At 44.1% G+C, this 22,741-nt stretch overlaps 1 protein-coding gene and 1 non-coding gene across 2 annotated transcripts; both read left to right on the top strand.

Annotated features, from left to right (window-relative positions):
* Nucleotides 1-275: 275 nt before the first annotated feature.
* LOC118703081 (enhancer of rudimentary homolog) lies at nt 276-1,076 on the top strand. The gene has a single exon (XM_036409705.2). The coding sequence runs from the start codon at nt 374-376 to the stop codon at nt 686-688; it is 315 nt and encodes a 104-aa protein (XP_036265598.1). The 5' UTR covers nt 276-373; the 3' UTR covers nt 689-1,076.
* Nucleotides 1,077-21,724: 20,648 nt separating this feature from the next.
* Nucleotides 21,725-21,836, top strand: LOC118703986. Its single transcript, XR_004983225.1, has one exon. It is a non-coding gene; the product is annotated as a U6 spliceosomal RNA (small nuclear RNA).
* Nucleotides 21,837-22,741: the final 905 nt, after the last annotated feature.

Raw genomic sequence — 22,741 nt, 5'->3', positions numbered from 1 at the left:
CTCAAAAAATCTATTTATCTTAGTCACGACCTGTGCACATGACTAGAATGTGGCTAATGTTCCTTCATATCCCGTGTGCCTGAGCTCTGGGAAAAGTTAGAATTCATGCAGTTGCCATTGATAGGGGGAAGGGCAATAACTTCACAATTTTCTTTAAAACAGAATTATTTAAGGAGCAGAACATTGTAAATGTGCTCTTTCTTTTTCTTTTGCAGCACGAAAAAATATCTCGGCCTCTCAATTTGGTTCGCCTGCTATCACGTTGCTGATTTTGTGATTGTTAGATTAAGAAAACTGGGTTGGCGGCGTTGTGGTTCAGCTCGTGTGTGGCTGTGTGGCAGTGGCGGCTGCTGCAGTGAAAGAGTTTGGCGCGATGTCTCACACCATTTTGCTGGTACAGCCTACCAAGAGACCAGAAGGCAGAACTTATGCTGATTATGAATTAGTGAATGAGTGCATGGAAGGTGTTTGTAAAATCTATGAAGAACATCTGAAGAGAATGAATCCCAACAGCCCCTCTATCACATATGATATCAGCCAGTTGTTTGATTTTATTGAAGATCTGGCGAACCTCAGCTGTCTTGTTTACCGAGCTGATACCCAGACATACCAGCCTTATAACAAAGATTGGATTAAAGAGAAGATCTACGTGCTCCTTTGTCAACAGGCCCAACAGGCTGGGAAATAGTTGTGTTGGAAGCATTTGGGGGTTAGGGGTGGGCTTGGAATACAGGTGTGTACAGCAATCTGTAGTGAAGTTTTGTATTATAGTAATCCTGTTTCCATTTTGGTACACTCTAGCCAGGATTGAATGTGTTAGATGGTATGTGAGAATCTTGTTCAATCTGAACTCCCATCACACCCCCCCTTTCTCTCTTTTTTTACTTAAACATTGTTATGATGATCTAGAAGGAAGTTTTTCTTTGTCAGTTAATGTTGACTCCAATCCTTCATATCTGCTTTATAACATTCACTGTACTAACCCTTCTTCAAGTTGGGGTGGGGGTAGTGACACAATTTAATTATGTGCTAAGATAAAGTCTTAGTGAAAAACAAATAAATGTTTTTTAGTTATATTTAATAAAAATAAAATAAAATAACTGGGAAAGTCTAACAGCAGATGATTCCACAAGTGAATGGTACACATACAAGAATAGACAAGCACACACCAGGAATTAAAGGGGAAATGGATATTTGCAGAAAAGGAAACAGTGATCCTTTGAAATTTGAAGATAAGGGCTTAATTAATTACTTTAATAGAAAACTACAGGAAGATGTGACCTGAATTTGATTGAAGAGAAGCAAACTTTGGTGGTCAAATTCTTGGGTGGTAGGCCAACATTCTGCTTGAATTCTGTCTATATCTACCCCAGCGAGGGATGAGTGGGAGCAATGCACGTTTACTCTGCTAATGAGTTTTCTGAACACTGCAAAGAAGAATGGTGCATGCAAAAGGGAAAAATAAAAGGGTACATGGAAATAAAATAAAAAAAGTCCTGGGAACATGGGAAAGTTCATTTTGGTGGGCTGGTGGAAGTCCAAACAAAACAGGTTTTAGAAAGAGGTGATGCGGTTAAAGGACACTCACTCACCCTGGCAGGGGCAGAACTATAAACAGAGTTTGGCCCTGACCTCCCATAAATGTTACAGGCATATGCTGACAAGCAAACTCGGAGTATGTTGCTTGATTCTGCCCATTATTTATGCTGCATGAGATTTCTTTCTGTGTGCCTTGGAATTTTCTCCCAATCACCCCAAAGTTTAAAGTCTACACATAATCTGAGAAATGAAAGTAGGGAAACCTTCTAAATTTAAATTCCTAATCAGAAATGTATAGTTGAAGATATTTTCCAATTAGTACCAGTATAAATTTGGTTAAGGTAATTAGGGCTATTTAGTCTCAAGATAAGAACATTTAAGAGCCTCCATATATATTTAATCCCTTCTATATAGGACTCTGTTGATGGGCAGAGGGATAAAATAAATAAATAAATAAAAAGGAGCAAGGAATAGCCTCTGCCCTTAGAAAGTTAGGACATGACAGTGAAGAAGAAAAAAAAAAAAACATACGCACATAAGACTAAGCAAAGTGTTCTAAGAATGGCTTTGGCCAAACATGCCACAGAATAGATGAATAATCAGAGAAGCCTTTTGGGAAAAGCAAAAGTTTGTCCTGATAACCAAAGAATATAGAGGGTGGAGGGAAAGGAAGAGGGTGTCCTTTGGCCAGGGGGTACCATCAGGAAAGGCAAGGAGGCTGGTGGAGCCCTGTGATGGCTCAAAATATTCTGACTACCCACTGGTGTGTAACAAACTACCCTAAAAACTTAGTGGTTTAAAACTAATATTTCATTTTGCTCACAATTCAGGAAAAGCTCAGCTGGATAGTTTATCTCTGATATATATAGTGTCAACTGAGGCTGGAGGATCCATTTCCAAAATGGCTTCTTCACTCATAACTGATGCTTGGAGTTTCGGCCTGCCTGTCTCTCTCCCTACCATCTCCTCACCTTGACATGGGCTCCTCAGCATGGCAGCCTCAGAGTAGTAGGATTTCTTCAAGCCAAGAAAGTGTTTCCAGGAGCACAGCCTGAAGTTTCAAGGCTTCTTATGACCTGACTTTGGAAGATCTAGACATTACTTCCACCACATTCTGTTCGTAAAGCAGGTAACAAAAACCAGGCCATAATCAGGGAATGGGAATTAAATGCCATGTCTCAATGGAAAAAAAATCTCAATGACTTTAATCTACCATAGGGAGCAATGAATAAAGCAGAATGGTTTAAGTAGATGATAAATGCCTAAAAGCAAGAGCAATCATCAGAGTGAGATGCAGTGTTGAGTATAGAAAGCTTTGAAAGTGAGGTTAAAGGTTTTAACATTTATAGAATAACTAGAGGCCTGGTGTATGAAATCCATTCACTTGGAAGGATTTCCCCCAGCCTTGCCTGTGCCTTCTCACAGTGCGGGAGTCCTGTGATTGATCACTCCAAAGAGGTAGGCCCCACCCATCCATCCGGGGCTTCTCTTTGGATTACCCCAAAGAGGTAGGCTGAAGCCATGGGCCCTTCCTCTGTGTTGCACATACAGCGTCACACCCCACCTACCCACGCATGCCCACTGCTCACATAACCTCCTGCTGATGGCTCCTTGCGGCATCAGGTCGTCACTGCATGAGGGCGTGAGGACTACATAAGCTTTTATTAGAATAGATACTTTTTCTTATGGCATATCCTCTCTTGTGGAACTCCATTCAGCTAGACAAAAGAGAACACTGGGACTTTCTAGAGTTCCTAGGCATTGGATGAGGTAGAATCCCCCATCTGAATCTAACAGGATACATTCTGGTCAATGAATATTCAGTTGTGAAGAACAGAAATTCATTCAAGCCAGTTTAAGAAAAGCAAGGCTCTACTCAGAAGCACAACAGGAAAGCATAAGAGCATCCTGGGACAAGAGAATAGGGGAGCTGGGCCACAGGGAGCTTGACTAATCTGACATGCAAAGCCCAAAGCCAGGGTTATCCTCTCTGTTGCTGACAGGGGCCTGAAGTCACTCATCTCTGTGACAGCTTTGATCTCTCGCTTGTCTTTAGAAATGAGCTTTTCTCTGTAGACTTGTCAGAATACACATGGTCAAAAATGGCTGCCCCAGGCTTGCCCAGCCTTTTATCCCTGCATGGCCTTTATGCCTTTGTTTCCAAGTACCCAACATTATCTGAGTACAGATTCTGTATCTAACTTGAATTTTGGAGAGAAGGTATCCGGTTGAATAGGATCAGTCTATGGATTGGTTCCTCTTGAGTCAAATATCTATTTTTAGTACAATCAAGTATGGCTATAGAATAGGCTTAGATGTTTAATAAAAAGCAAAAGCATAGTCACCCAGTCCTCCCTATTACTCCCTCATGAGTGAGAGAGCATAAGTGGGAAACAATTCAAGAAAAAGGTGTAGGATGGCTAAATGACAAGAAAGAAGGACCACATAGAAAAAATGCTAGCCAAGAGTTGGGATCTGGAATAAAAACAACAGCCTGGTGTCTAAGTCATTCCTTATTTACATCCTGAACTCTCCTCTCATGTAATCAGACCAGTTTCCTATTGAACTTGTCTTCACAGACTTGATGTATGAAGCAGTAAAATAATAGATAGTAATGGGTAGTATCAAAGAAGGTCCTTTCTTATCTAGCTCTCACAGAGGATGTTAATGCTTATAAGAATATTTTGGGGTATGAGCCCTCTCTTCCTCTATTATTCTCCAGCATGCATATCTATACCCATCATAAGGGAAAGATTGATAGCACAATGTAAGCTCTTTAATTTTTTTGTGAATGAAAATTATTAATTAAAAAAGTGAGTAAGAAAACAAATCCCAGTTGGAGAAAAGTATTAATGGCACTTTATACTGTCATAGAAAAATGCAAATTAGGCTTTCCCTTTCCCCTAATTAGCAGACATAAATCAGGATAAATTTTAAATTGATGAGAGCTCTTTCAACATTGGAGAAAGATATTGACCTTCTGTGGTAAAGGTAAGTATGAAGTACATTAAAATCACTATTTTCTCAGTAATCAAGTTTACCTCTACAATAACTTTGGACTATGACACTCCTTCAGAAATGCTGTCTGCTCAAAATTCTCCCAGCAGCAGCAGTGAATGGAATTCTGCTGGGGTAGGAGAATCGTGGCTGGGCCATCAAAATCAATTTGTTCCTGTGATTGACATGAGGGTCTGCATGTCAGCCAAGCTCTTATACCATCTGTGCTCTGATTATGATCAATAGGTATCTGTGATATGCCCAGGAAATGTGCTGTTTGATTACTTTCACATGGGAGAGAAGACAAAAAACATCTCAACTCAGAGCCTCCTAATGTGGATGTGGAAGCTGGTTGATGAATTATTAGAATATAGAGTTTGCACTGATAAACTTTTGAACTTTCATTGAACTTGTAGATTAAGAATAGGCAGTTTCTCCAAGAGGAAAATTCACCAGACAACCAACAATTTTTCTTTCACATATTTAAGCGAGATGTTCGATCTGGTAAGGAAATAATAGTAATTTATGTCTTTGATAATTGAGAAGGATTATAGTTCTATCCACAGAAAAAGCAACCATCACCCAGGCCCTGTGAGTCACAAAGCCATTAAAGAAGAAGCTTCCAGCTGAAAAACAGATGAAACCTCCAGATTTGGAGCGTGATATTCTCCAAGAGGGAGTTGAGAGGGGAAAGAAATCCTCATCCACTTGTAAAATTAGGACCCCCTCCCTGCCCTCTTTCCAAACAGCCAGAATGACACTTTTCAGATTCAGCTTGATCTCCCACACTAAAAGAAGCAGCGAGAGAGAGAGAGAGAGAGAGAGAGAGAGAGAGAGAGAGAGAGAGAGAAGGAGAGCCATTTCTCTTTGTGCACACACATAACAGACCTACAATGACCCTCAGTGGGAGGCAACACTCCAAATATAAGCGATGAAGCGGCCTCCTTCTATTTGCAGAGACTCATCATTCTCCAAACATCATTTGTCCCGTGATCTGTAGGAACAGCCTGGAGCTGATTAAAGGTTAAGAAGGAAGATTGCTGACCAGCTGGAAACATGTGTTTGGTACATTCAACCCACTACAAGAAATTATTTTACTGATAAAATAGCATCAGCTGAGATCAGGCTCCTGAGAGATAGAATTACCAACTTTGCTGCTATGACACTGAACAGCTTGTGGCTCTCTGGCCTGGTTGGTACAGTATACCAAAGACTTCAACTAAATGCTGGCCATTCTCAGTTCAGTTGCCCCTTTGAATGATAGACCCTATCACCTTCCTTCCCAGATCTCTTCACTGTAATGCTTTTGCTTTCCTGGAATTCAGCTGAGTTGATCTATTACTACTTTTAGCATGCACCTTGTTAGATGCTAAAAAACGAGGACACATCTTATCACAAGTTGCTAATAGCTGGTGTTTATAGCATCACTGGTGTTATAATGCAAGGCTGGGAAACAGGAACACAGTCTCAAAGAGAAGTCTAAAGATGAAGCCAACAGCTCCATTTGGGGGCTCCAAAGTGGCTATTTTGGTTGCAAGAGACTTACATCATAAGGGTTACTATGTGAACCCAGGACCTGGCATAGGAAAGTATCAGGAACTTGGGCAGGTATGGGGACACATTATTCACTCCATCTCTCTATGACATCCCCACCACATTGCCAGTTATGTTCCATCCTCCTGTCTCTACTGACTTTTATTAGTGAAAGTTTCTCTTTCCTCATAACCGTGGTTTGCGCATGACCACTCATCTTGACTCTATCTCCTCGTGTGTAGTTTTAGTAATCATCACTAATGGCCTTGTTTGAATTTCTAAAAAGGAGAGAATTCAATTGTTCCTGCTCATATTTCATGTGGCCACATTCTGGGTTACTGGCCAGCCATGGATAGACTACTCAAGTGCCAATTACCTAACCGTGGACCAATTCTCTATGGCCAAGAGGACCAAGTTATGGGATATGAATAAAGCTGTTCTTTCAGCAGGGTCAGTTCATTTATATAGGGTTTGACAGGCATTCTGAAGGTCCATCTGCCTAGTCAATGGGACAACTAGAAAGGTTCCCTGGAGGAGGTTACATTTGAGACAAAAAGGTCCTGTGTGTAGGCAGAGGAAGTACACGGAGAGTTAACTACAAGCAAAAGCCAAAAATAGAGAGTATATTTGTGTTTTGTTTTGGCCAGAGCAGTGCTTCTCAAACTTCCTGTGCATGTGAATCACCCAACAAGCTTGTTAAAATGCAGATTCTTATTCAATGAGCCTGAGGTGGTGCATTTCTTACAAGATCCCGGGTGATGCTGATGTGTTGGTACATGCTTTGCATTGTAGGGCTAGAACAAAGACTATGTCAAAGCCTTGAAGACCGATCTAAGAAACTGCTCCCTACTCTACTTCAACAAATAAGAAGAAGCTCTAGGATGTGGGACAGGCCATGATATAATCAGAGAATGGTATGAAAGGACAATACTTTTGACAATTGTGAGATCAATCAGATCACCCATTTAACACTTGTGAGGACCAGAAAAGAGGTAGTAAGGACTCAATCTGGGTGACTGCCATGGAAGTAGAAAGGAAGGCATACATAAAATGTAGCCAATTGAAGATGCCCTTCCCACTGCCCTTACCCAGTCTTGCTTTAGTGATAAGAGAAGTCACTTCCTCAGGCATCATTTGGTGACATCTTTCTATGTCCTTGGAGGGTGTCTGCTTTTCATTTTAAATCACATCTAAAGATACATCCTCTCTTTTACCTCTAACCCTTAATTTCATTCTCTCTGCCTAACTGCATTTTCTATTGTGTGCAACTTGCTGCATGATTTAACTATATTATGACCAAGTAACTATGTTATTTAGCTATTATTTCATTGTGTACCAGTAACCAAATTCAGTAACTATATTTGTTCTGCTGAGGTTTGTAGGAAGCATATCTGAAGGGCACTAGGCAATGAAGTAAAGTCTATTACTGCCTTATCACCATCAGGAAAATGATCTGTTTGTTTGCAGTTCACTGAAGTACATAGCCAAAGAAATTGAAAGAGCTTAGGGAGGGCCTGAATGAAGTCCAGATGTGGAGATGGATGGATACCCTAAACACTATTCTTTGTTCCAAGATCGCCCAAAACAGCTATGACAATATGCAGCATACATGCTTCCAAATCATGTGTTGATAGGGAAAAGAGATAGAGAGACAAGCCCTATATTAGAATTCATAACCTTTGTTATTACCCAGCTTACCCAGTCCTTACTATATGTTTAAAACCAAGAAAAAGATAAGCTTGATGTTAAACACAAATCCTGACTGAAATTTTCTTAAGGCTAAAGGCTTCATAATATCCCGAGATTATGGATATAAAGGAAGAACTCTGTGCTTACCTATTGGATTGTTCGTGCCATTTTAAGGTCGAACTCTGAATGCTAAACTTTGGTTTTCTAATCGAACATTTGAGGTCCCCATACCTTAAATAATCTACACAATAAGCCAGACTTTAAATCCAATCCTTTTTCTCCTATTGGGATGGGATTTTGTGCACACATGCAAGTTTACAACTCAAAAACAAAACAGTAGCTGATCAAAAAATAAAACAAAATAACAATTTGTTTGTGTTTATTAAACAACATTTAGAAAGAAAGAGAGACAAAAAACTGCCCAGCCCAGGAGACCAGACTATTTTCATTGCACAAAAACATAATCAGAGTCGGGAACACAATGGAGGAAAAATTCCCAAAGGAAATCAAGATTAAGATGCACACTTTGGCCTCTTCCTACAAGCGCCAACCTCCGAGGCCCACAGGTCATTTTGTTTGACTGTGTCACATCAATTCACGTTTCACAATGTGCTCTTAACTTGAGAATGTTAATGTGCTGGTTGAAAATCACTGTATCTTTGGAGAAGAGCCTGATCTTGACCATGTCCTCCTCTGGAGAGACTTCCTAGTTGGTCCATAAGTGAGACCTGGAATAAATAATAAGTGTGTGTGTGTGTGTGTGTGTGTGTACATGCAAATATGTGAATACATGCAAATAAATATATACATGAATTAAATATATGTATTTCATCTATATAAAATTGGCATGTCCTCAGGACACTGGGAAACTATGTTTTGACAAGATTCTGAAAAATAAAAAAATAAAAAACATGCTCTGTAAAGACTGTAATAATTGTTTCAGTACGTATGTATATCAAATAATCATGTTGTACACCTAAATGTATACAATATTTATTTTAAAATATCAGAAATGAGAAACTGAGACTTCCTGTATTTATGAAGCTAATGGTATTGGGTCAAGCTTTCTGTCCCCACTACTGGAAGTAAAATGAAGTGCAGGCCCCCAGGAATCTGCAGACCCGGTGAACGTGTGTGAGTCACAGGCTAGGGTAAGGAAACCTCAGCTCCGCTCCATGTTCTCAAGACTGTGGACACACTGCTGAGTGTTCTGGGGAGGCTGGGGGCCGGAGGGAGAGGGCACAGAATCAGCCTGCCGTGCTGACTGTCTGTGCTCTCAGAGCTCTCCCCCAGAGGCAGTCCAGGAAGAAGTATCCCAAATGCCACAAATCCTGTTTCCCTCGGGGACGCCCCTTTCCAGTCCCACCTCCCAGAAGTAAGAAGTACCATCGTCATCAGCAAGATCCCTGAGAGGTGTGGTCTGTGGTCTCACAGCTACTACCATTCAGCAACAAAGAAATTCCGTCTTTGGCTGCAGAATGCCACGGCTCTTTCCTCCAGGCCTTGTGAGCAGAGCACCACTCAGCACCTATGACTGCCGGGCAGGTCCTGCCTTCTGGGTACAGGATGGATGCTGGGTTCAAGGCCCCATCCTGCTGTTCTCTGCAGTGTCACCCTCCAGGCAGTCATCATGGGACCTACTCCTCATCACCTACAACCATCCACTGCCCCCATTAGGAGAGCTGAGGTTTCCGGGGAAAAGTATAGGTGCAAATTAGAATATTTTTAATGTTATACAAATGATAGCGAAAACTCCTTGAGGACAAGAGTTGCATTTAATATGTAAATGTGTATTGAAAAGAATCCTTGAAGGAAGTTATCATAAAAGAATTCTAATGGTGATTGAAAACACATGTAGTTAAATGGGGTGGGGTCTAGGGGAGGCATCATGGAGAGCCGTGGGTGTTTGGGAGCCATTCTTACCCAGAGGATGTTCGTGAGTTGACGCAGAGATTTGGAGAGAATATTCACAGTGTGCCAGCCAGGAGAGCCGCGCCAAAGTGTCCAGGCAGAGAAGATCCCCGTGGAGGGAGGAGAAGGGGCGCAGCACAAAAATGGGTCAGCTGGAAATGTCTGACTCCAGAGCCCACCATTTAATCCAGAAATCAGCATGGGTCAGAACCTGTCAGTCAGAAAAGGCAGGTCCTCATCCCTCAGTGACCAAATGCAGGTGACATGGAGAGACCTGGCTGGGTACATGTGGAGGATGCTGGCCACTGGCTTGCTCAGCCTCCCGTCTACGCTTCTCCAGGGGACAATCCTATACTGCAGACACCATGTGAAAATCAAGGTTCCCGTCCTACTTGTAAGTAGGCATCCAGATGAGATTAGTTCCCACTCATCAGGTGCCCCGGAGCAAGACTTGCATTAAAAGCCCAGTTGGGTGGGATGAGAGGCCAGGCACCCAGTCTTTACATGGCTGGTCCTGATCGTGGCAGAGGCAGTGAGCTCTGCAGGGGCAGGTGGGAGCACAGCTTGCCCGGGGGTGTCTCACAGAGCTGGAGTAATTCCGAAAGCTGGACTCCTTCTGGGGCTTCTGGTGAGAGCCTGCTTCTGAGTATTTGTAGGTCACTGCATGCCCCATGATTAATCCCCTCCTGTGTCAGCTGGCAGAGTGAGTCCTGTCGTCTGAGTCAGCACAGGCAGTGAAGGACCCAGCATATTTGATGCCCAAAGGGGATCTTTTTTTTTTTTTTTTAACACCCTCCACTATGTGACAAAATCATTTTCAGTGATAATCATATAAGACTCGGTAATTATTTTTATTATTCTCATTAGTTCATTTTAAAACAGTCATTTAAAAAGAATAAATTTCTATTTGGAAAATATTATTTGAATTCAGTCAAATACTTCACGTGTGAACTGAAACTTGCATTTACAAAATTTTAAATAGAAATTAAAATGCCAAGTCATCACATAGAAGCAAGAATTGAATGAGCCCAGGTTTTGTTTCTGGGCTTTGCAATCACCTTTCTGCCACCATTTACCTATTGTCTTCATGCAGGAATACCTGGCACCAGGGGGCTGGAGGCTCCACGTGTGCTGGGAGCCAGATGGAACCATCTAGCACTCTTCTTACTGGGAGTTCTCCTAATTAACTTGCATGTGGGATATAATATTTATTAAAGGATAAGTAGTAAGATATGCTAATTTAAGTGCACGCGCGCACACACACACACACATGAACATATGCAATTAAAATGAAAAAGTCTCCTCAGCAATGGTTTAGAATGTGGACCAACAAAAGATTTGGTGGAAGAAGTATTTTATCACTGACATTGTTTAGAATTGCCAGCCTGGGGATCATAAAAAAGCAGACTGACTTACAGTCGATTTTATTATTGGTTTTAAATTCTTGGCAGACCCTGCAGCCCCGCACAGCGTGCACCAGCCGGAGGACTGCTCCTCCGGAGGCACCTGCTTTCAGGTCGGCTGAGCCTGAAGAAGCCTGATCCCAGGCTGGGGACCCCACCAGGGACAGGAGCACCCGGGGAAGTGCCTGAGGGGGAGCCTGAGACACCAGGGCCTTCACCGCATACACCAGAGGCCTCCACCAGGGACAACCCTCACTCCCCCAAACCCCCCTGTCACTGAAGCACGAAAATGCACTCAGAGGTTGCCTTCGGTGAAAAGGAACTGAGAGCCCAGAGCTCTGTTGAAACACTGGGGCCCGGTTCTCAGTAGCGGAGTGACTCACCCACCGCATGTGTGGAAATGTGTGCCTCAGCACAATTAAAAATCCCTTCATGTCCCCAGTCCTCGAGGGCTCACGCCAATACTTGAATCCATAAATGTTAACTCCGTCAGTGCCAACCTCCCACTGCCATCTCAACCCTGAAGCGCCCGGATGGGCCAGGCAGAGGAGCAGGCAGTGTGCTCAGGACCGGGCAGGCGCTGCTTTTAAAGAAAGCATCTCTCTCTCCCCTCCAAGTGGCAGATGCCCCGAGAGACATCAAAAGTGCGTTGAGGGCAGAGACTGAGTTTCTGTTCAGTGACCCCCACGGTCCCCAGTGGCACCATCTGATGAAAGGCTAATTTCCTAGTTCTGTTTGTCTTTTCTTCTCTAGGAGAGACTCTTAACAGAAAGGTATGGACTTGCAAAGGATGGCTGCCATCACCAGCGATTTTAACCTGGCTCCTGAGACCCTGTGGGGACGGAAGAGAGAGTACCTCTCTATACAAGCAGGACAGCAGTTACTCACCACAGTGGGGGGCCCTGGGCACTGGTACATGGGTGCAGGGGTGCAGTGCCTGGTACCCAAAACCTCAAAAGGCTGTGCCCTTTCTCCTCGGGGCAGCATCGGCCAGACATCCACCCGAGGGTCCGGAAGATGCAGCCACAGCAGGAGGAGTTGCATGCCAGCCTTTGTGCCTGGCTCTGCCCAGGAGAGCACCACTAGGAGCCCATCTCATGGCTCCTGCCCAGGTGTTCGGGAGCAAGGCTGCCCTGGCTCATGCATTCAAACATGGCATTGGCACCTTCACTCGGATGGCTATATTCCTGTCAAGGAGGGTCAGCCAGCCTTATATCTAAGGGACTACAGGCCTTAATTACTCCCGGGAGAAGTCTGGTGGCCAAACAAAGAAAGGCTTGTCTCAAAGGCTCCTTTGTGGTAAGGACCTTCGCCTGGATTGCTACAGGCACCCCTCCTACCAGCCACCAGCCACCAGCCCAAGCTGGGAAGCAGTACAAGCTCAAGTGACCTTGCTTTCAGAAGACCTCTGTGTAGCTCAGGCTTCCCAGCTGTGTGACCTGGGATAAGTCACAGCCCCTCCCCAGCCCTCCTTTCCTTGTGCATAAGATGCAGCTCACCGGTGTGAATTCCACCCACATTCTCCAGGTCCCAGTGCTGAGCGGCCCCGGGCTTGTGGAGGTGCCCAGCACCCCTGGGTGGTGTTCCAACGCTGCCGAACGATACTGGTGCCCTCCCCAGGCAGGCAAAATCAAACAGTGCTTTTACCTAGGTCACCTTCCATCTCCTCACACATGAGTAAAAGGATGTGTTTGTACTGGGTGTTTTCCTTTTTCCTATCCAGGATCCAGCACTCTCCCTGTCTATAGGAGCAGTGGAAAAACCCACCTCCCACTGGTGAGTGAGGATCTCCACTCCCTAGAGTCAGAGACGCAGGACGGTTATCGACCGCCAGGCCACAATCTTGGAATCTCAAGGGAATCGGAAGTGTGAGACAAAGGTTCCAGGAGGACCAAGATTCCTCACAATGTTTGTGGAGTCAAGAAATGAGACACTGGAGCCAGGAGGAAGGGACTCCGTGGGGTTCTAGTCCCTCGCCTGGGGGTGGGCCTGGGCCGTGCTTCTGCTGCCCCACCCCGAGGTCCTGCTGCTTTTCTGAGCTCGGCCCCGCCTCTGTCAGTCCTGTAAGCTAGTGGATGGATGGATAGCCTTCCAGTACATTCCTTCTCAGCTTAACCAGTTTTGGGGTCTGTCGTTTGTAACCAAGAGTCCTGCCTGATACCGTGAAACATACAACCAGGGAGGAAGTTACCCAAAATATAACTTAAAAAAAAAAAAAATCTGGCCCAGGCCAAGTAGCTCAGTTGGTTGAAGCATTGTCCCGTTTACACACATTGTCCCGTTACAGGTTCGATTCCTGGTCACATACCGAAGTTGCGAGTTTGATCCCAGGTCAAGGCGCATACAGGCAGCACCAATTGATGTTTCTCTCTCACAGTGATGTCCCTCTTTTTCTCTCCCCCTTCCACTCTAAAATCAATAGAATACATATCCTCAGGGGAGGATTTTTAAAATCTGCCTGCGCAAATGTAATTATCACAGAGTTATGTAAAACTGTGAAAAGCGGAAAAGAGACTTCATACCTGACTGTGGTGAAACAGTTACATAAACTCTGACCTAGTCCGTGGGAAAGATGAGCAGTCATCAGAATAACGGGCACAAACACGACACAATGGCCAGGGAAGGGCTCATGAGACAGATGGGCTTGTGCAAACAGGGTAAGAAATCGTATAGACAAGATACTGGACCAGCTTCCCCCCCCCCCCGCCCCCCTCAGAATACAAGCTTCCTTAGGGGCTGGTTAGCATATCCCGTTCAGCATCCCTGCAATAGTAGGCACCCAAGTAATACTTATGGAATGAAGGAATATATGAACCAGCAAACAATTTGCATAGGGGAGTGGTGGGGGAAAGTACCTTCAAATGCCATTAGTGACTGTTATAGGTTAGTCAGATTTTTTTTAAAGCTGCTGTTTTCTTTTTTCCATCGACAGCATTTTTCTTCGGGGGTTTTACTAGTACTCATTTTCCTGAGGGGGGTGGGGAAGGAAGAGTGTTTTCTTAGCCCAAACCGCCAGTAGGTGACCCAACTTCTAATATTTATGTCCCCTCTCAAGAAGTCCAAGTTGCCACCAAGTAGGGTGGTGATAAGGGCAAAGGAATGGTGGCTCCCTTTGCCAAGGGGCAATGCTGGCCAAAGCAGCCATTGGCAGCTGGCCCTTCGGCAGTAAACGCTACCTTCCCGCGAGAGCAGCGCCAAACCTCAGGGCCCTCAGCCTCGCAGCAGGAGTCGTTCAGGGCCAGGTGCCCCAGCCAAGCCAGAGGCCTCCCCCTCTTTCACTCCCTTCAGCGTCGTCTCTCCCACTTCCTCACCAGGGGGTGGTCACACTGTAAGAACTAAGCAACAGCAGATTCAACAGGGAGGTCAAAGGAGTCACCACCCCATCTGATTGGCATTCAGCTGAGGCCGCCACCAGCTGAGCAAGTGGGATCCCGTCCCACCTCAGAATGACTAAGCAGGGAAGTGAAATAGCTGACCCTGAACTCTGCAGCAGGAAGAAAAGAGGATGTGAACTCCCACCCACCCCACCCGCAGGTGAGCTGTGAGGAATGGAATCTGCTACAGATCACAAGGCCTGGCAGGCTGTGGACACGTGGCAAGACTGCCTTCTTGAAGACCACCCTGGCTTCACTCGCTGTGACAGTCAAGACCTCTCTCCTTTTCTCTGTCTCTGTCTCTGATTCTCCTTCTCTTTCTTTTCTCTTTCTCTCTCTCTCTCTCTCTCTCTCTCACACACACACACACACACACACACACACACACACACACACATACACACACGTTCTTCATGACAACATGAATAAAGCCACGGGAGGAAAATGCTGGACTCCAGAGAAAAGACGCACTTGAACACACACACTCTGCAAGGGCTCAAGTTTGCCTTTTTCATGCCTCCTTCACAGCTTCTCTGCAGCTGCCACTTCCCCTGCTTCTGCAAAGGCAGCTCCATCCTGGGGTGATCCAACCCAAGGCCATAAGACCCGGGCTCCGGGGCACACCCTGCAGGCATTCTTTTCCTCCTCGCCAACAGCCAGTTGTCCACAGTGCAGCTGGGCAGCAGCCCTGCTCAAACTGTGGGCCCCACTCTGCAGGGCCACTCCTTCAAGGTCCTGAGGCACCAGAAGCAGCTGGACATGTCCCCCTCCTTAGAGTTCTGGGTCTCAGCTGAGTGGGCTCCTCCTCCAAACTGCCAAGCCAAGTGCGGAGTCAGCCAGGCAGCAGCCCTCCACCAGAGGACTGCCTTCCAGCTCCACAGGCCCCTCCTCCAAGCTTCTATGTGCTAATCACCCGGGTCTCTTGCCTCTGTTTCCCAGGCTCCTAAGGTGGTATCTGCTTCCTGCAGTGAATGTCTCTAAGGGTTCCTTCCTTGCCAGTTCAGTCTGTTAACACCTGATTAATTAATTTCCTTTATTAAATTATTTCTGTTAAAATAACAATGGTGATCAACGCCTTGCCTAAATGTTTAAATGATGCAAAGACTTTCTGGGGTGGTATCAGCAGTTTTAGTTTCCCTGACTAGTTTTATTGAATTTAAATTCAGTGTATGTTTTCCAACTGTGCTTGAACTTTGTAATATTAAAAATACACTACAGTGGTTTCTGTTTTTCTGGTTGGACTCCTATACTGATAGAGGAGAAAAGAGGTGTGAACCTGCCAGTGAAGACAAGTTTGATGGAGTGGTCCATGACCTCCTCACCTGTGTGGGGAGAAGAGTTTTTCATCCATCACATTCGAATGACGGTCATCAAAAAACTGGTCAAGACCTAATTGGAAGTTACCACCCACTGAGCTGTCCAACTTATTGACCATTTCTTTCTTTCTTTTTTTAAATATATTTTATTGGTTTTCCTCAGAGAGGAAGGGAGAGGGATAGAGAGCTAGAAACGTTGATGAGAGAGAAACATCAACCAGCTGCCTCCTCCTACCAGGGATGTGCCCGCAACCAATGTACATGCCCTTGACCGGAATCAAACCTGGGACCTTTCATTCTGCAGACCGATGCTCTATCCACTGAACCAAACCGGTTTTGGTATGTTGACCATTTCTTATATTCTGAGGCGTTTTAGATGTAAATGATCAGTGGAGGAACATATGTCTTTTAAAAGAGCTGGGGATTCCAGAACTCCTGAGGACTGGCAAGGAAAGAAGACTGAACTGGAGAAGATAATGCTACAGAACAAATACACAGCAGGAGTTAAGGAACCTCACTGTTCATAAAGACCAAAGGGAGACCACCACACACTAAGAGGAGAGGAGAGGACCATGAAAATCACAGGTGGTTGTAATAACCACACATCCACTCGGTGCCTAATTTCCAATCCCTATCTCCTTACTTTGGGAGCAATTAGTCTTGGGTGAAAAATGGCACTTGCAGCTAATTGCACCTGCAATTACCTACTTCCGGGTGCAATTAGCCACTTGCACCTAATTCTGAGTGTGCAAGTGTTTAATTTCATATGTGAGGACGTGATTCCAGATACAGTTAGTTGTGCCCTCAGTCTTTGCACCTGCAGCTAATTGTGACTAATAAAACTAGTCTTCATGCAAGTTAGATTGAAGACGCACATGGTGACTCTGTTTGGGGAACCAAGAACTGGCCTGGTTGGGCTGGCAGAGGTCCACGTGTACTAAAGGGAACAGAAGGACAAGTTATTAGAAACTATCATCGTTTGGCTCTATAGTCACATTATTCTTCCTACAGTCATGCTCCTCCCCGACTAAGGAGTCTGAAGTCAGCCATTGAGAGGCCTGGCTCAGCAAAGATAACAGAGAAAGTCTGCTGTTGAAATCCAGGAATATCCATATGGCACAGCTCACAACTGCATGCCAGCCAGTTCTCCACTAGTTGGGTTAAAATAAGAAGGTTCCTCACTGGTAGGATTTGGTCTACCAGAGGAGGATCTGGGTATTGCAGAAGAATGGGAAGAACAAAGGAGATGAAGTCTGTTCTCTGTTGGATGGGAAGTTTCAAGAAGTCAGGCCTGCCTAGAGCAGACTGTTTGATGTGTGTGCAGTCAGGTTGGTTTAACATGGGGTAAACTCATATAGAAAAGAGCCTTGAAGGTCAGCCAATAGGAGGTAGGAGCCTCTAGCATCAAACCTGGATTCTCCTCCAGACTCCTAATAAGCAGTAAAATGACTTTGTTTCAGTCTAAAGTGTGTGTGTGGGAGGTGGGGAGGGGGCTCCCTCCTCCATTTCTTCTCTGTGTATTGTGTGTTGGGATGATAAGAAGTCATCATTGTGAGGATAGTTTCTCTACCTCCTGGCCCATTTGCCAGCACTCCTGGCCAAAATGCAACATGTCTTCGAGGATACAGGGAAAATGGGAGAATTCACTCTTCCGCTCCTTCCTCTCTTGTGGCCAAAACTGGCTCAATGCTCATTAATTCAGCTACTCCTCCCTCAGCACAAAGGAAGATGGTGTTCCCCAGCCTTCCTCACAGTTATAATCATGAACAAGATTGTGGTCAAACAGCCAGGACAGCCCTGGCCCCTAAAACATGCAGTCTAGCCATCTACTCATTCTCCCCTCCCAATTTATGAGGCTGGAAGTAAAGGACTTTAACTGGTGGAAGCACATGATGGCAAGAATCTGCTTCCCTCCTCAGAGAGGAGCCACCAGACCTGCACCAGACCATGGCACAGGCAGGGAAGAAACATGAGCTTAGGTAAGTCACTGAGATGTCGCTTGTTCATTACTGCAGGCAGCCTAGTCGACCTATCTTGGCAAGGCTATCCTCACCCCAACCCACATTCCCTGCCCTCTTGTTCTCCTTTCTTCTGCCCACTTCCCACTATTCCCTTGGCCTCTTCCATTTTTGTGCAGCAGAGTATTACAGCTCTAAAGGCGGGAAAAGACCCACAAAGAAGACACTTCGGCCTCATCCACACTATTGCATTGCCCTCCACGACCTTGGCTGGTCTCTTCCTGGAATGCCCCTCTTCCAGATGTTTGCTCAATGGCCTTTCCTAGGCTGAAATGACCCTTTCTTAAAGAAGCTTGAGGCCACCTGCCCAATAGCTTACCGTCACAATACTTTCCTCTACTGACTTTAGGGTGCTTATCAGTTCATGAAATTATCTATCTCCTTCTAAGGTGTCACCGCCATGAGAACCAGGTCTAGGTTTTATATATTGCTGTTCCTTTAGTGCCAGAACATGCCCACACCTACTCAATACCTAAGTGTGAAATGAATGAATGAATGAACGAATGAATGAGAGGGTATAAAGATTCACACCTCCAGGTCATCTAGTCTCACTTCCTTTACAGATGATGAAATGGGGCCCTTTTCCCTAAAAAAGAGGAAACAGAAAAGCAGTTACTGCAACTCTACCATGCTTGCTTCACGGCTGCTTTTGGAGTGCTGAACTTGGATGTGATTTATTGAAATGAAAACTCTGGGGGAATTGTTTCAGAGGGATCCATAAAACAAATGTCATTTTCACCTGGAGAATTCACCCAACCTTCTAACCAATTTCAAATATAGTTCTTTAATGCAGATTTGACAAATTCGAAATCTCTTACACAAAGCCATTTATCATCTAATGTGTGCCTGCCCTGCTCCACAGTTTAAGTTATAGCTTTTTAATGGTGTAAAACATTTCTATAAAATCATCAAAATACCTTAAACCAAAACTGCCTATAAGAAATTGATGAGATTCAAGCATTGACTCAACCCCTGAAAACATCAACCTTGCCATTGGCACCATGGGCACGTCTAATAAAAACAGCTAAGGAGGTATAATGAATATCTAATGAACCATTTTGTATGTCTATATGGTCCCTCGAATTGGAAATAAATCAATGAGCCTTACAAAATGCATATTTTAGCGGTACATTCATAAACAATAATCTTGTGGGGGGTTTTTTCTATCATGACTCGAGTGTCATTCTTTTTATAACACAACTGAAGATTTAATAGTTTATTTTATATATACATCACCCAGAGCTTAAAGGGGGTGGGCAAGCTAGTGTTTGATTTATAAAAGGTCTTGGTGTGTGGAAGCTATGTAGATCGTAAAGGTAAAATGCAGCCCTCAAGATCTAGTAGTGAACCCAGGGCATGTGAATAATAACTGTAAACAACGTTTAGAAACTTTCAGGAATGCAATACCTGGTAGCCCAGACTGAGTGCAGTGGGCTAGATGAAGGAAAGCAGGCAATGTCGCTGAGCCCACACCGGTCCTCCTGGCTGGCTCAGCCAGAGGCAGTGAGCCTCACTGGCCTTGGCAGTGGTGTGGCAGGTGCCCCTGCAGACCTCCCCTATGACCCGGCCAAAGGGTTTAGCTGGGTCGTCCCACCCGCTTCCTCGCTGACAATGGGTGAGTTGCTTCCCCTCCTGCTGGCATGGGCTCAAACCCTATGACCTAAAGCTGCCACTCTACCTCAGCAACTTCCCTTCCAGAGTCCAAATATAACCGTCCCTTTCCCAACTCACAAAAATTCCAGACAGACGCTGTGCGCAGTGATAGTTGGCCAAAGAGCATCTCACCAGCCCAGCCCAACCCAAAGCCAAAAATAACTGGGTTAGTATAGGCTGGAGAGGTTTGTTTTTGTTTTGTTTTTTTTCTTTGTTGGGACTTTGTTTGGAGTTATTTTTGTTTTGGTTTTGTCATTTGGAAGTAAACAGTAACTGAAGAAGTCGCTATATCAACATTCCACATCAAGCTCATGGATTTAGCTCCAGCTTGGGGATCATGACTAGAAAAGTATTCATCTCTTAATTCTCTCTAGTCTCCTACACAAAGGGGGAGTCTAGCAAGTGTGTCTCATCCCCACTCTCTCCAGCAATGCCTCGTGCACAGCCATGGTCACACTGAGGCCCACACCGGGCTGCATTTTCTCCTCAGGCCGGCTGCAGTGGATGGAGTAACTAGAAGCTCATCTGTGCGGATGGGTGGGATCGCTTCCATGTTTATACCCATGATGCATCTGGGCAGCAGACAGACCCTGGGACACAGAGCTGTCAGTTCAGAGCCCTCCACAAGTACTAAAATGACTTAAATTATTCATTTTCTTTTTTTTTAAGTACAGTGTTCAATAACAACCAAGCCCATTTTTTTTATCTACTTCCTGACACACAAGGCTCATGTCAACCAGGTTTTTCTGCTGGCCAATAGACACATCTTGTTAAATCTTAACTAGCATGTGATGTTAAACTGAAGCATGCTAAAGAGATCCAGACTGGGAGAGGTGATTGTCTTCTCCATGCCCTATTTTCAAATGCAATGAATAATAAGCAATAGTGCAAAACTATAACCTTCAATTGTTGGAACACCTTTGTACCTTTGTTCTTCCAAGGCAGAATGTTTTCTGGCATTATGTATCTAGAGAAAAAAAAATACTCTCTCAATTTCTACATGTACATGCCTATCACACAGACACATCTCGTTTCTTGTCATATTGTATGCTGTCCCAGGACCAATAAATAATTTATGCACTTAAAGCCTTTGTCAGCTCTTGTGTTTGTGTTTATGTACATCTACACATCGTATGTGCTAGTGTCAAAATGTCTTTCTTTCCTTTTTATTGAATTTATTGGAGTGACTGGTGAATAACATTATACTAGTAGAAGTTTTAGGTGTACAATTCCGTAATACATCATCTTATATTGTATTGTGTTCACCACCCCAAGTCAAAGATGCCTTCTATATTAATGGAAAGCAAGCAACCTCTTGGATGATTCTCCACCATGAAATTAACTTTGCATCTTATCCGTCAAATGAGAGGAAAGGTACCTGTTCTTTACAGAAAATGAAGCACTAGTCTACACCAGAAAAGGAGTCATATTAAGCATTTCACATTATATATTTCCTAAAATTGCTCCCCTTCCTTTATTTTTTTCCTAAGGAAGGTCTTTATTACCTCAGGGCCACTTAGATTGTAGAGGGAATATGGTTCCTAAATTTCAACTTGTTCTATTTAGATTGCCTTTTCTTGGACTACTTATAGTGCTTTCATCAAGAACTGCCTCTAAGCACCTGGCAGTGCCAAGTATGGTACCAGGTGTGTGTGTGTGTGTGTTGGCAGACATCACCTCCACTGCTGTCCGCAGGCTCCAACTTGGATTTAACCATGGTCATCATTCATGCCCTCATGGTAGCGGCATCTTGAGGGGCTACCAGCATGATGAGAAGCAACAAGGTAAGGATGAGCACCAGGGCAGCAGCTGCTGTGAGGTAAAGTCAGGTGACTGCACCTGCCTCGAGTTTGTCTTTCTGCTCCTACTCCCTCTCTCCACCCATTTTCCTCCCTTGAAAGGCTTTTGTGTTTCATTGATGCCACAAAAAGAATCCCCAGATTAATTCAATCTTAAAAGAAGAGATCTCAAAACACCTAGCTCCTTTGAAAGATGAGGAAATGAAAGCCCTGAGGGGGGTAAGCTTTTTGGCCAAGCTCACCAAGTGGCTGCTGAGAGAGCAATGACTGGAATCAAGTAATTAAGCCCACTTTCCAATGCTCTTTCCTCTATATCAGTGGTTTTTCAACATTTGTTAGCACAATCCATAGCATGAAAGAAATGTTATACCTTGACCCACAATGTCTACACATATATGCAACTAGCATGAAAGTCTCACAATACAATACTTGTCTTTACAGTATGTGATATACCCTCTGATATTTTATATTGCAGTATATTCATTTAAAAATATTCTTGAGATTTCTTGCCAGCATGTGCACTAAAATTGGAACAATACAGTGAAAATTAACATGGCATCTACACAGGGATAACATGCACATTTTCCCCATATTTTTTTTTTTTTTTGTATATTTACCAAATGTTCCTTTTCTTTCCAGGGAAAATATTTATAGGTATGCAGTCAAATAATTTGCATTTTTTCTAATTAGATACATCAACTGAATGTCTATGAATGTAGGAGTTGAATTAGATAAGGGGATGGGGAGAGTCCCTTCCAGCTCTAACCTGCCATGTGCCTAATCAGGAATGATCTTAATGTCTGATATGTCTTTAATTCTGAAATGCAGAATGACTTGATAGAGAGAATACTGGGTCTAACTCTGGCTCTGCAATCTTCGAAGAGTGTAGCTTTGGGTGAGTTTTCTCTGGATTCTGTTATATCATGTGCAAGATCAAGCTGTGGCTAATTGACAGAGTTCTGAGAATTGAACGAAATGATGCAAATGAATGCAATAAAAAGCTCTATACACAAGACTTGTCCTAGAACAGCAATGGTCTTAAATTCTCACATTTCAGAGAAATATGGTGTCTCAAGATGTTTCTGGATTCTCATCAAAACACCTGCATAATGTATTATGAATAAATTTGGTATAATAAAGGAAAACTATCCTGGAACTGACTCATTTTTAACTGTTTTTGCAGGTGTTTGCAGAGGAGGGGCTGACCCTAAATCTTGAAGATGTTTAGCCTCAAAAGTAGAAGTCCTTGAGACCAAAGATGACTCTGTGCTCTTGAAAGAAAAAGGTTATGAGTGACAAATTGAACAAACCTATTTAAGAAAAGGCTGCTATTAGTGAGGATGAGGAGGAAGAATTGAATGAACATGGTTAATCATTCACCTGTGCGGGGGCCTGAAGCTGCAGGGATCTCCCTTTTCCGTGTACCGCTCAGAAAGAGAGATGAACGAACCGGTTCTAAGTGGAGGTGCCCAGGGATTGAGAAATATTAGAAATAAAGAGAGAAGACAT

Source organism: Pipistrellus kuhlii, unplaced genomic scaffold (genome assembly GCF_014108245.1).
Source record: "Pipistrellus kuhlii isolate mPipKuh1 unplaced genomic scaffold, mPipKuh1.p scaffold_m20_p_4, whole genome shotgun sequence".
Classification (NCBI taxonomy): Eukaryota; Metazoa; Chordata; class Mammalia; order Chiroptera; family Vespertilionidae; genus Pipistrellus; species Pipistrellus kuhlii.
This window is presented reverse-complemented; position numbering and strand designations above follow the sequence as displayed.